We start from the raw sequence: 13,688 nt of genomic DNA, 5'->3' as shown, positions 1-13,688 counted from the left end.
ATTGTTCATTATTTTGTTTTTAAGTACCTACATGACAAAATGGTTTAGAACCATTAGGCGTACGAAGCGCAGGATGTGGTCACTTCACTACTAATATCATAAATGACGGTGACGGATGACGGACATAAATAAATAAACAACAATCACAACTTTGTCAGTTTGTCTACTTTTACTCTTTTCTTGTGCTGTGTGTAATCAATCGTCAGTTCAACGAAGAAAAGTGAATTTTCTTTCTATTCTACGTGTTAACTATAATGTCAACAAACTTATCAATAGTCTTAAAGAGAGCGAGTAAAGTTTATCATGAGGGCGTAAGTTCTGATCATTCTGCAGATATCCCACATTTGTACGAAAACTATTTATATTTCTAATGTATGTTTTAAGGAGACGATTGCTGGCGTGGCCGTGGTAGAGAGCAGCGGCGATGTGCGGCACGAAGGTCTAACATTGCTGGTGGAGGGATGCGTCAATTTGCAGCTCAGCACTAAGAATGTCGGGATCTTTGAAGCCTTCTCAAACAGTATAAAGGTTATTATAAAGTTTAGTTTCGTATGTTTTTGTTGTTGCAATTACCGGATAAAGGCCTTGCAAATCTAGGTCTGTAATAAATATTTTAATTTATTTTGCTATTTCTTTTCAGCCTCTAAATTTATTATACACAACAATAGAGCTTGCACCACCAGGGAAAATTCCCGTAGGCACCACTGAGATCCCATTTGAGATCCCCTTGCGGGCTCGCCAGGCTGTGTCTCCGGGGTATCCGGGGCTGTTGGAGACGTACCATGGAGTGTTTGTGAACGTCATGTACACTATCAAGTGCAGTATGAAACGGTCTTTCTTGAATAAGCCACTTAATGCCAGTTGTCAGTTCTTTGTACAATACAGACAGGTTAGTTTTAAAAACTTATCATTTATTTTCCAAAAAAGTTCAAACTTTTTTTAATACAGTCTTCCTGGCTCCTTTCTGAGTTGTTAGGTATCAGAGGCCTTAATCTGTTTTTAATTAATTAAATAAGTTATATAGATTTATAAATAATAGGATGAGATGGTCGGGTGAACTTAGAGATTTCAACAAAAGATGGATGGAAAAGAGCAGAGAGGGATATATGAAAAGAGAGTGGGGAGGCTTTTTCCCAACAGTGGGATATGTTGAAAACATAGTTATTATACTTACTACATAGACTGTAGCCTCTGTATAAAGATCAGTCAAAAATATTTGTTTTTTTTTGAGCAGCAAGAAGCTCCACCGCTGAAGCCAGTACGCTGCGAGATCAACCCGGCCACCATCCGAGCGTCGGCCACCGCCACCAGCGCGGGTCGCGTCGCGATGCCGCAGTTCCAGGTCTATGCAGAGATCTGTTCTACAGTGTGCCCACTGGACCAACCAATCACTGGCAAGGTAAAATACACTTATGCCTTGCAGGAACTATGTAAACTTAAAATTGTAACTTTAACCATCCCTTATAGGGTAACAGACCTATTGCCTTTGATTGACAATCTGCTTGGGAGGAACAGCAGCTGACATATTCTGTTTTCATTCACGCCTACTAGACCAACGTGGAAGACGCGAACTTGGTACTATAGCTAAAAAATTTTCCAGATTCGTGTGGACGAATGCAGTGTTCCAATCAAGTCCATTGAGTTGCAGCTGGTGCGTGTTGAGACATGCGGCTGCGCAGAGGGGTACTCCCGGGACGGTCTGTTACCTAGCTAATAAAACTTTCACAGCAGTTTGATTGCTAATTTTAAGAATGGAATGGGTTGGAATACACTTTCTACACTGCCCAATTTAGATCCAAAATGCGTAAGTTTGCACGGATGTGTTAACACACATAAAATAAAATAAATTCGTCATGGTTGAGGCTTGGCGACGTTTAAGTGGAATGAAACACACAACGACGTTCTTAGCAATATTGAGATTGTCATTGCCTTCTCCATTTCACATCAACTAGAGGGGAGGTTTCCTCATGATGATATTCTTCACTGGAAGCATGTGGTGGTCGATGTAAACTACTGTACATTTGTCAGACAGTACTTTTAATTATGTTTTCACATACATGTATATCCTTATCCTTACATAATATAATTCTTATATTTATTATTATAGTTACATTATAATTATTTTTTTTGTTATTTGTAGTGGATAGCATGCTCCTCTTTGTTTTATTTATATTTGCATACCTATATTCGGTAAAACATGTAGGTTTAATTTATATTGACATCAATTTGCACTCATGTTTTTGGCAAATAAATGTTTTCTGTCTTTCTTTCCTATGCTGAGTCTGTCTGTCTGTTGCGATAAACTCAAAAATACTGCACGGATTTTCATGCGGTTTTTACCAATAGATAGTGTGATTCCTGAGGAAGGTTTATGTGTGTAATTTATTATATTTTACCCAAGGGAAGCCGGGACGGGCCGCTAATAATACCATAAAGTTTTATTTTATATTAAAGTTAAAATAATTTAAAAAATAAAATTCAAGTCAAATTGGTATAAAAATTCGCATAGCACAAGTTGGATTCGAACCTGGGACCTTTCGGTTCACAGGCCGATGTCTCACTAGTGCAGCTACAACTAGTGTACAATAATATGGTGTGTCTGCAGCGACCGAGATCCAGAACATCCAGATCGGGGACGGCGACGTGCGGCGCGGGCGCGACGTGCCGCTGCACATGGTGCTGCCGCGGCTGTTCACGTGCCCCACCACCACCACGCTCAACTTCAAGATAGGTATCACTCGTCCTCGCGTGCGAATCGGGCCCGGGTTGTTGACGCCTTTTAGATGTTAAGGCTTCTTATCACTGAGGTCCTTAGTCTAGCGCACGCCCCTATGGTTCCATAGAGGCCAAATAATTTCAATTCAATATTGGAACGGTAAATAAGGACTAGACTTTGGTTTTTATAATAATGTTCTTGTTTCAGAGTTCGAGTTGAACATTGCTGTGATATTCGAAGACGACTACCTTGTCACTGAAAACTTTCCAATACTGCTGTTGAGAAGCAAATCTATTTAAGATTTTTAAAATTAATTTAGTAAATTATGTGTAAATATATTATTATGTACGTATTATTAAAGTTAATGCCAAATATTATGTTATTTATCTTATACTACCAGCTTCGTCGGTGTAAACTTAGTATGAACCATCCATAAAATGAAGATTACTTATTGCAATATCGGTCTATAACCATGGAAAATGTAATTTTTTCATGGTCCGATTGATTAAGACTTCAGCCGCACAATGGGCAAAAAGTGAGTACGCTGCGTGAAATTTTTTCCGTTATGTTGTAAATGTTCTTATAGTTGGATCCTGAGATGAAGTATTGTATTTATATAAACTGTGGTTAGATCATGAAATTAGGTTTTTATTCAATTTATCATCTGTCCTTTGCCATTAAAAAAATCGACACGGGAAAATAACCTCATGATTGTTGTTGTATCAATCCAATGTCATATGTCAGTCAATCAACTTTGTTATTGACTTTGTTTATACCTAACCTTGTCGTTTCGGTACGGTGGTTAGGTGGCAGTGGTAGGAGTAGGTAGTATGCGCAAGTAGAAACAATAACAATTTACCTATTGAATAAACATATAGCACAGCGCTATGTCACGATATTTAAGAGATATAACAGTATATATAAATTGAACCGTAATTCATGATGTACGACTGTCTTGGCCAACATCTTTACAATACTTTCGAACCATGCTCTTCTCATCACGAAATACATCCCAACGAACTCACTGGAACCTCCAGTATAAATTATGTATCTTCTGCATTAACTCGTGATGTTACTGAAGTAATCCCATTTCCTTTGGCGCAAGTTCCAATGACTGCTAAGAAACGGCGACAAGTTGAGGGAAAGAGACAGGTCGATGGACTTGTGGTGGACACGTCGGCCTTCAGTGTGGAAGAGCGGCTAGTCGCGGCCGTGTGGGTGCACGAGAGGAAGCGCTCCAAGACCAGCATGGGCCAGGTAAGAAAAATGAGTAATGCTTTTGCAGATAACATTGTCAATTTTTCATCTGGCATGCAGGCAGCTGCTGTAGCTGTGTTGAAAGTTTTATACTTTGGTATCTATAGGTACTAAAGTTATTTAAAGATTTGTATTTTTACATCTGCAATGAAGAAAATCAAATATATAGGTATGAATGGGAAAAAAATTATGTGCTTTATTTTCTAACATAAACATGTAGTCATAGTTTATTCCATGTATATTATAGGTAATGACAAACAATGGTTTGTTCTATACTTTCAGATAAAAAAAGACTTTCTCCAAAGGTTTAGCCGGGAGCCTCCCGCTAAAAACACACTCTTGGTGTGGGAGCGCAAGCTGTTCTCATCTGGTAGTGTTTATGATGCCCCCCGCCCAGGGAGACCTATTAACAGGTATGTAGTCAGACATGAAAATTGAACTGGGAGAAAAAAAGGGAAGGTTTCTTAATTTGATTATTATCAACATGAGAACAACTTTGTACACTTGTTGTTTCACTTTAGATTTGCTCTTTTGTAATTACATACTGTAACCAATAATTAGTAAACACATGTTTTTTGAAACAAATAATCTTTAGTCAGTGAAATAATTTTTGGAATTGCATGGACCATATGTGGTTTCCCAAGAAAAAGGGTACCACTGGGTAGATTCTAGTGTTTGAGATATTTGTGGAAAAAGGTGGAAAATTGGCATTTTGTGATTTTCATGCAACATGCTAATGGCTAGGTTTTCATACAATAAACATCTCTAAATCATGTACACAATGTGATAAAATTGCAATTGTATGTTTAGTAACTAGAACTCTAGCTATTACAGTTAAAACTTTGTCTGTTTGCCTTGTATTTTTGTAAGTGTGAACTTTTTTTTCCCAATAATGTGAATAATGTTAACTGTTCATATGATCAACTAATTATTTAATTGAATACAGCCCTAATATGTACCACTAAAGTGGTACCAAAACGCTTGGAACACCACATATAATCATTCTCTTCAGCATTATTGGTATGTCGTCCTTTAGAGCCAACAAAGTGGAGGAAGTGTCGGCGTCGCTGCAGTCGGCGCCGACGCTGTCGCTGCGCGCGCGCGCCGCCGCTCTGTGTGTGCCACGTACTACACTGCGCACTATATTACAAAGGGATTTACAACACACGCCAACTAATCGTATGTATTTCATTTGTACTCAAATTGTTTATAGTTCTACTTTCTTTTGAGAAAAAGAAAAACTTTAAAAGATCTAATTGTTCAATAAACTCCCTGTAGAGGCTATTAACTTGCCAATGGCAAAATTTAAATCATATATTAAAAATGCTTTAATGGCTAATGCTTATTACACAATTAGCGACTATTTAAATGATGAAAAACCTTGGACCCTTCCTAAAACTTCCACCTCTCACACTTGATCTTACTTTTTTATAATTATTTATATATTTTCTTGACATGTTTATTACATATATTTTGACATTTACTTGTAAAACATTACGTGATTTGTGAACTTCAAGTGTCTGAAAGTTATGTATCCTATGTTAATAGGTATCTATTATGTTAGATTATGCAGATCGAATGTGTCATGCACACTCAAATGGTTCCCTCTATTGTGGTTGAGCTTCGCGATGGCTGACTCACGCGTCAACTCGTGAACGGGTGCTGCTGGGGGGAACTGGTCAGCTCGTAATGTTTCAGTATACCTTTTGACCATGTACTTTATTGTGTACTTACATTGTTATATTACTGATAAAAAAATATACAAAAATTTATATTTAAAAAAATTGTATGCCCTTCTGGCATAATAGGGACCAACACTGTTTGAATGAGTTTCTTTCGGCATTTCTTCTCAGCAGTGGTTGTTCCGAAATGCTAGTAGTTTGTAGCTTTGGTAAACATCATTTCATTTAGAATATGACGGGAAAAAGTGCCTGTGAAGGCCTAATTTCTGAATAAATGATTTGATTTTGATTTTGTATTTTAGCTAAAAGGCCACCAAAGAGACCCAATAAGAAGCGGTGTGTTTTGTCAGTCGCGCCGGCGCCCTGCGTCCCGCCACTCCTCTACCACGGATACTCTTAGTTGATATTCGCCAAAAACAATAATAGATGTAGACCTGAAAATTCACAAGACGACAGGCATCTAATAAGAAGACTGAACTACCTTGCATGACTATGTGTTGAACAAGATAACCATGAGATTTGGACTTGTTTTATTGATCGTATGCTTCACATTGATATCCTGGAATGTGGCCAGAATACTGTTAATTTTATAGCTAATTTAAGGATAATACATTGATCTCATGTAAATAAAACTTATCTATTTGCAATAATGGTTTCAGTGGAATGTATGTCTTTTCCCAGATTGTAACAAACTAGACCCGTCACTATTGAGTATTGAGGCATACTCTGCATATTATTGCAATAAAAGTCCTCCTATTGTCTCAACAATATATTTTATTAACTTAATTGGGTAACAATGATGGTAAGAAATCATTGGTAAATCTATATAAGTGGTACAATATGCATAATAAAAGATTTCTAGGAGTAGTGACTGCTATCTCACTTCGAGTTTGCAAATACTACTCAACTGCAAATATCGACGACGACGATCGACGTATGTGTAACGTCGAACATATGTCGAAGTTTTAACCAAAGTTTTGTTAAAAATATTAAATTTAAAGCATCTTGTCTTTGCTTTTTATGAAAAAACTAGTCAAAATATGTCACACACAATTAATGCATAGGGTATAAAACATAATCGCGGAAAAGATAATTGGATAACTTTTACATGTACATATAAATCTAAAATACAAATACATTATTATCTATAATCTGTGTGCACAAAATACTTAAACCCGTGAATACTTGAGTCCTTGTAGTATGTATATGAATATCTCCACCCCTTCTCCCAGTTTATTTGGGGTCGAGTGTCTCGTACATTTTTATGTAATTTTTGTAATTACATATTGTTAGACTTGTGTGCGTTTGACCTCAATCTTGATCTGATTTTTAATACTAATGTAGATCTGAGTTCTTGTAGAGATATCTATACATTTATGGGTATTACTTCTATTAGATTCGAGCCGCACACCGTGTCGTGACTCGTGCGAATACTAAGATCACCAAAGAAGCCTCACGTTTCATAAATGTTCGCGGCTCAAGTATGTCTGGGGCATAACACAATAATAAAATATAATGCTTTGTGTGGCGTCCGCGGCACCACCAGCTGGTTACCACCGGCTCGTAGTGCGGTGGGAGTGAAGGCCGTAAATGCCGTTACATTATTTTTTGTAAAGTCTTATTCAAACAAATACTAGTAATAAAACATTCCATTAAATCCCTTACATAAAGACTGGTGTAATTTATAACGCTTTTAATAAGGCATATGACGATATGTCTTGCTAATCCAAATAGCATGACGTATAGTAATTTTCCTTGTTATAAGTTATATGTCCACCTGTGACACGCTTAATACCAACGTTTTGGCAATTCTAAAATAGTCTTTAACATTTTTTAAAATAAATAAATACACTCTTAGATATTATACAACTTAATCTTTGTTAATACGTAATTATTGGTATGATAAATATAATAGGTAGTTTTATCTCATTTTCACATGTGCCATCGCTTTATTTATATCGATAGTTGAGCAATATCAAGATGAGATAATTACTTAAAATAAGCGCTTGAAACAAACAATCGAATTTAACCATCCACACAGGCATACCGCACCTTCTCAGTCTCAATAACCCGCCAGTCTCAACAGTTCATCGTTTACTTCCACATTGACTGCGAAAAATCGCGCCAATCGTATCAAATTAGGTCGAATGGCGCGTTTCCAAATCGCCTAACGTGACACGCTCGGCGCATTTCCAAACGTCTATAGTCCAAAGAGATCGCGTCAGAAAGAGAACCGCAGCTCGAGTTTCAGAGGACGGGCGCTCGCGCCGGGCTCTCGTCCATCGCTTCCTCCGACTCGGAGTCGCGCTCCTCTATCCGCGGTTGGACGTAGTTGCGGCAGAGGCCGTAGAACTGTTGCGGGCGTAGGTTGCGCTTCATCGCGTCGAACCTGTCATATATATATATGGATTAAAATAAAAAAAATGTAAATAAAATATAAAAATTACTAAATTGGATTTGTAGTTTCTATCGTTGATAAACTTCATGATCATCACCAGCCACCATAATCCAATGCTATAAAAACTTTTTTTTATATGTATATTCAAAGCATTGAGCTCATTGTATCACTAGGTAATGTCGTCTTGACCTCCAGCCGACGTGCGCCATGCAGCCGCCGCAGAGCGCCACAGTCCAGCGGTAGCCCGGGAACCACGAGAACTCCGCCGACGGCGCGCCGCTCAGCTCCGTGTTGGTCGCCTGCGACACCGTCACGAGGTCGTGCATGTACCCTCCTGCCACGCAATGTATACTTTCAATATCCTCTCGTTCATGTCGTCAGAGGGACGCGTAACCCTAACAGCTGAGAGGCAATAATGGCATCTTCCGAGAGGGTTAATGTCAGGCAGGCGGCTGGTTGTAAAATATCTGAACTTAAGGTGTTACAGCTCCGAATGAATGTAAGAGAGATTTGAAAGAACACATGAATACATGAACAGTACACAGATTTCTGTTCATGTATCAGTCAGTAGCCTAAGCATCTATACACAGTAGGTATTTATTTATTAACAAAAAATCATTTTTGACACAAGCTGATTTGTCGTCACTGTTTCGGTACATAAAATTTGGCTGAAGATATATCTGCTTCCGTCAAGACCAGAACAAAGTGTACTAAGTTGGTATACTGTAGTGTTGGTGAACTATTGATAGTTTCAATCGAAAAAAGCCATACCATCGATAGTCTTCTCGTCATAACAGTTGGATACTATTGATAGTATTACTCTTTATCAATAGTATTGCACCAAACTCGGCTATCGATATTAATTTTCCTCAAAATATCGATAATCAATCGAAACGCAATCAATTGTTGAGTATCGAGCGGCAACACTAGAACTCACCGAGGTTAGTGTAGTTGGAGTGCACGCCCTCGCTGGACATGGCGAAGATGTGTTCGCGGCGCGCGATGTCGCTCGCGCACGACGCGCAGCACAGCACGCTTTTCTGAATGTTTAAAAACTTCATTATTTCTTAATTATTTCATTGATCAAATTTCTTTAGCAGTTTTATAAATATATAGTTATTTATAAAACTGCTAAATAAATTTGTCGTTATTTTAATACCTTTATAGTGAAGAACTTCAGCGTCGAGGCACGCTACGTGCCTTTTAGTGAATAAAATCGTACAAAATCATCAGACTGGTAGACGGCGGATAAAGGTTTACGTGTATAGTTTATTATTGTTTTACCCGAGCCGAGCCGGGACAGAGCACTAGTAAAATATAAGATATATCAAGAGACCCTGGCGATGTAGCCGAGCTCCATGTGCAGCCGCAGCAGCGCGTCGTCGACGGCCAGCAGCCGCAGCCGCTCGCGCGCCGCCAGCGGCAGGTTGGACGCCGTCCAGAACGACAGCGACACCGGGTCCTCCGGCAGCTTGTCTGCTCCGACAAATAGATAATATGCTTTTTGCATTAAGTCCGCCTAATGTACTTTACAAAAATATAGTTTAAATAAATAAAAACAAACACCCAGCGGTCATACACTCTGTAACGGGAGGAAATGAAGGTGCTGTGTGCTCTTGGCTGGCAACACAGAGTGTTTAGTTCATATAGACCAGTATGACGTTTTTATATATTACGGAGTAGACAGAGCCAAGAGTCGCGAAACTCGAAGGTCACATTTAACTGTATGGCAAATATGGTAATAGATAATACTACTACTGATAACTAAATAATTCAAACAGTAGTGCTACTAGCGATTCGTAACCATTGCTAGCGGGAACGTCGGCGGAGCTCTCGGGCCGAGACACTCTCGTGCCGCTGGACTGTCTCTTGAGGTTTTGTGAAAACAAATCTTGTCCTGTCGGGAAGAGATGACTACGATGATAAATACAAATATGTATACATAACTTCACTGCTGAAATAATTTGGTGGATGTTGGAAGCTAATTAAATTAGGTAAATTGCTCTTTCTTGGTTCTAATATTTAGGGTTTCAGTTTCTTTGTATGATATTACCAGTTGTCACCGACTACATGTCCACATCTGACAATCCGTCAGTCAAGTTCAAGATACGTGAAGCAACAGTAACTGACTGACCCATGACGTTGTGGAAGTAGTCCTGTATGAGTCCGCGCATGTGGCGGTAGTGGAACATGTGGTACACGAACGCGGGCCACGGCGTCGCGCCCGCGTCCAGCCGCCGCACCAGCGCGGCCACTCTGCGAGCGATCGCAGTTACGATATATTAATACGCTTTTGAATTTTCAATCGCCTAATAGACGACGCATCAGCGGCACAAATTGCTTGTCTATTAATAAATTTATTTATTTTTTTGCATAATTATCAGCGGATCTCGGAACTCGATTAAAACTTGTGAATATCAGCTGTCAAGGATTTTATCGCTTAGCTGTCTTGTACGACATCCACGGCATAATATATAGCAGGCCTAATATTGGGTTCGAGATTAAATAAAAAAGAATTCTAAATCATCAAGATAACACCACTGCGTGATGTCTCGCACGATGTGTAAGATCACCACAGCGCACCACTTCCGTAACTGTAGTTTATAAACTGAATGAAAAAAATAAGTAATCAATAATGGTTTTATAAAGTGAAGCGTACAGACGCTAGTACCCGTCTATTAAATCATTTATAAGCGATTTATGAACTTTTCATACAAATCGCATGATTGTGTTGTAGCATAAGATATTTTGATTAAATACGAAACAGGTACAGACAAAACAAGCAATGACTAACTTGTGTGTGTGCGGGCGCGCGCGCAGCGGGTCGAGCGCAGTGAGCCGCGCGCGGCGCAGCGGCGGCGCCGGCTGCTGGTCCGGCAGCACCACCACCTCCACCACACGCATCCTGACAACCACACACACATTTCTTTTATAAGCGGTGATAAAGTTCGGAGTTGTGATGCCGCGAAGCCCGGGGTCAGCGTAAAAATTTACCTCAAGAATTTAAAGAATTTTTTGAAATGAAATAGATTTGAAACGGGCGAAACCACACGCCCCCTCCACGCCGCCACAAGCACCCACACCACCCCTCCTTCCATGCCTTTGGGAAATTCAGATTCAAAAGTATCTTATGTAGTACTTATTTATTTAAAACATAATTGCAACAAAAATCCTAAATAATATTATAAATGAGAAAGTAAGTTTCTTTGTTACCTCTTTATGCTCTAACTAGCTGCGCCCCGGGGTTTCGCTCCCGTGGGAATTACTAATACACCCTATGTATTATTCCAGGTTATTTTGTATCCGTGTACAAAATTTTATAACGATCGGTACAGTAGATAATGCGTGAATTATTTTTTTTAGTTGTGACAACTCAACAAATTTTTTTGAAATTTTGCATACATGTAGTTGGAACTATGGAAATGAATATAAGCCGCGGGTGTGCGAACATTTGCATTCATAATAGAAATATGAATTGATTAACGGGTGTAAATAGCAAATACTACTACTTTGTCCGAGATTTTTTTGTTAAAACACATAAAATATTTCTGTAGAAAATCGACGCATTCTGTATGCACAACATAAATCTGTAGAGTGAACAGTATACTCGCCTGTTGTACATGTGTATGGGCACCTTCTGCTTGGGCATGTCCTTGATGCGGAAGCGATGGCTGGCGCGCGCCTTGAAGGCGAGGCTGAGCGGCGTGTCCGGCGTCTCCTGCGCCTCGAACACCTCGCACAGCGCGCCGTAGCCCGACACCAGCGTGCCGCTCTCGCTGCAACGTGTCCTCGCGGTCTATCTTGTGCACGAGGTGCACTAGCTTCATGTAAATGAGCAGAGTCTCCGTCTGCCTTAACCCCGCGTATTTTTACTGTCTTTGTCAAAAAAATTGCAACAAGTCACCTCTTCTATTTTTTCGTTTCCCGGTTACAGCCTCTCTCAAAAATCTTACAATTTCTGATGAATCATAGTGAAAGTAACATGGAGAAAGGGAGATAATCAATTTATACAACTAATTTAAAATACAATCTTAAATACTAACTCGGGGCACAGAAGTCCAAACAGCTTGTCCTGCTTAATAGCCCTGGCCAAAAGGGAGGCGTCATGTGGGTTGGGCAGCCGCATGGGCACGGTCTCGCCCGGGAACACGGCGCCGTGGTGCGCCAACACGGGCACGCGGCCGCGCCAGCCCGCCTCGCGCACTGAGCGCCCGCCCACCGCCACCAGCCCTGGGCCCATGTACTGCAACCGCACCATACATGAGATGAGATCACTATTGCTTTGGGAAAATGTACCTTGATGACATTTGAAGTTAAAAACTGTGAAAGATTTGGAAGTACATGCTTGAAGTTGACTTTGAACCATGTTTCTTGTCATAACAATACACACACTTTTTTAAACGCTTCTACTTCTACTTCCGCATTTTTTGTAAACACTTTTAGATTTGTAAAAAGTCAAAACTATTTCAGCAGGCTGCTATTTTACTAGAAAAAGCAGAAGCTAATTTACTCTGTCTCACCTCTGCATGAAGAAGCTATATATAATAAAAGAATAATATTGTTTTCTTTATTCAAAATGCACATACTTATTCTATTAAAATATTCACTAAAGTTTACCAATCAAAATAAAAATTAATCAGTAATAACAATAAAACTAATCAGTAAAAGCTTTTATTTGCAATGTATTTCCTTGCAGTATATGTAAAATGGTAAATATGTTTGGGTGGAATCTTGCATTTCGAAAGATATTTGATAAAAACGTTAAATTAATGATCGATTACCGAATGTGAAGCTGCAAGTGTGATGTCGAAATGCTGTTCTTCCTCGTCAGTATCATCTTCGATCGCGTCGGCCGCGGCGGCGGGGGCGCCGGCCGGGTCCACGGCCACCGCTTGTATAACCCCAACTCTGTCTCCTCCACCGGCTGGCGGAGCGGGCGCTCTACCGTCTCCTGCCAAGTACCACGCAGCTTCCAAATAATATTCCAACCGGCTTCTTTGCTTACATAAAACCAAACCTTACAAAAAGTTTTTCTATTCTATTTCAAACTACCGTATTATGTAAATAACCCAATATCTAAAGAAAACCCATTAATCTCGAAATAAAAACAAACAGTGCGCAGTCTGTTGTGTGCCAAATCTTGAAGAGAATTTCCACTCACCGTTGTCCTCACTCATGATTCTTCTTAATAATTCTCGTAGGACCGAAATTTTGAATATTAAAATATTCGCCTCACTGAATAAAAAGTCAATCTACTCAAAAAGTTATTAGAAAAACTATCAGAATTATTGATAAAATAATTTATCTATTTCTCCTACCACACACACACGTTTGACGTTTGCGTTTAGTTTAGACCAATTAAAAACACATACATGTCAAGTGTTGTGTATTTCCCATAGAGTAGGTCTCATATTTAGTTTAGGTAGGTAGGTACCTAGGTATTTTCTTTTGCATAAATATTGAGAAAAATTGATATTATGCCCGACTATTATGTACGTTTTCAACATTTCAATCATGGAACACGTGATGCAGTGAAAACTGAAATATTTGGTACCTGTAGTGTACATACACTAGGTGTACCTATTGAATTTTACTTTAGTAAGTAGATAGATACCTATTTAAAATGTCATAAAAA

General features: G+C 39.2%; 3 protein-coding genes across 5 annotated transcripts; 2 read left to right on the top strand and 1 right to left on the bottom strand.

The window, feature by feature from the left end:
• The first annotated feature begins 112 nt into the window (after positions 1-112).
• LOC128678829 (uncharacterized protein) lies at positions 113-3,090 on the top strand. Its single transcript, XM_053760659.2, has 7 exons — positions 113-311; positions 385-528; positions 641-889; positions 1,235-1,399; positions 1,601-1,697; positions 2,606-2,731; positions 2,924-3,090. The coding sequence occupies exons 1-7, from the start codon at positions 255-257 to the stop codon at positions 3,013-3,015; spliced, it is 930 nt and encodes a 309-aa protein (XP_053616634.1). The 5' UTR covers positions 113-254; the 3' UTR covers positions 3,016-3,090.
• Positions 3,091-3,485: 395 nt separating this feature from the next.
• On the top strand, positions 3,486-6,302 carry LOC128678828 (uncharacterized). The gene is made up of 4 exons (XM_053760658.2): positions 3,486-3,973; positions 4,256-4,386; positions 5,010-5,152; positions 5,958-6,302. The coding sequence occupies exons 1-4, from the start codon at positions 3,656-3,658 to the stop codon at positions 6,053-6,055; spliced, it is 690 nt and encodes a 229-aa protein (XP_053616633.1). The 5' UTR covers positions 3,486-3,655; the 3' UTR covers positions 6,056-6,302.
• A 109-nt stretch (positions 6,303-6,411) lies between these two features.
• On the bottom strand, positions 6,412-13,407 carry LOC128678827 (protein cereblon-like). 3 transcript variants are annotated; one of them, XM_053760655.1, is made up of 11 exons: positions 13,215-13,407; positions 12,835-13,004; positions 12,097-12,296; positions 11,665-11,829; positions 10,848-10,958; positions 10,188-10,309; positions 9,858-9,950; positions 9,390-9,529; positions 8,991-9,093; positions 8,243-8,387; positions 6,412-8,044 (listed from the first exon to the last, which is right to left on the bottom strand). In XM_053760655.1, the coding sequence occupies exons 1-11, from the start codon at positions 13,228-13,230 to the stop codon at positions 7,903-7,905; spliced, it is 1,407 nt and encodes a 468-aa protein (XP_053616630.1). In that variant the 5' UTR covers positions 13,231-13,407; the 3' UTR covers positions 6,412-7,902. The 3 variants fall into 3 exon arrangements, with proteins under 3 accessions (XP_053616630.1, XP_053616632.1, XP_053616631.1); XM_053760657.2 differs by lacking the exon at positions 8,243-8,387; XM_053760656.1 differs by lacking the exon at positions 9,858-9,950.
• Positions 13,408-13,688: the final 281 nt, after the last annotated feature.

This window comes from Plodia interpunctella, chromosome 20 (genome assembly GCF_027563975.2).
Source record: "Plodia interpunctella isolate USDA-ARS_2022_Savannah chromosome 20, ilPloInte3.2, whole genome shotgun sequence".
Taxonomy (NCBI): Eukaryota; Metazoa; Arthropoda; class Insecta; order Lepidoptera; family Pyralidae; genus Plodia; species Plodia interpunctella.
This window is presented reverse-complemented; position numbering and strand designations above follow the sequence as displayed.

Coding starts and splice junctions, on each gene's coding strand:
- LOC128678827 (XM_053760655.1), bottom strand. Junction 11,830..12,096: donor TTTGGACTTCTGTGCCCCGA/GTTAGTATTTAA, acceptor GACACGTTGCAG/CGAGAGCGGCACGCTGGTGT. Junction 10,310..10,847: donor GCGCGCCCGCACACACACAA/GTTAGTCATTGC, acceptor GATCGCTCGCAG/AGTGGCCGCGCTGGTGCGGC.
- LOC128678829 (XM_053760659.2), top strand. CDS start 255: ATGTCAACAAACTTATCAATAGTCTTAAAGAGAGCGAGTAAAGTTTAT. Junction 312..384: donor GTAAAGTTTATCATGAGGGC/GTAAGTTCTGAT, acceptor GTATGTTTTAAG/GAGACGATTGCTGGCGTGGC. Junction 1,698..2,605: donor AGAGGGGTACTCCCGGGACG/GTCTGTTACCTA, acceptor GTGTGTCTGCAG/CGACCGAGATCCAGAACATC.
- LOC128678828 (XM_053760658.2), top strand. CDS start 3,656: ATGATGTACGACTGTCTTGGCCAACATCTTTACAATACTTTCGAACCA. Junction 3,974..4,255: donor CCAAGACCAGCATGGGCCAG/GTAAGAAAAATG, acceptor CTATACTTTCAG/ATAAAAAAAGACTTTCTCCA. Junction 4,387..5,009: donor CCAGGGAGACCTATTAACAG/GTATGTAGTCAG, acceptor GTCGTCCTTTAG/AGCCAACAAAGTGGAGGAAG.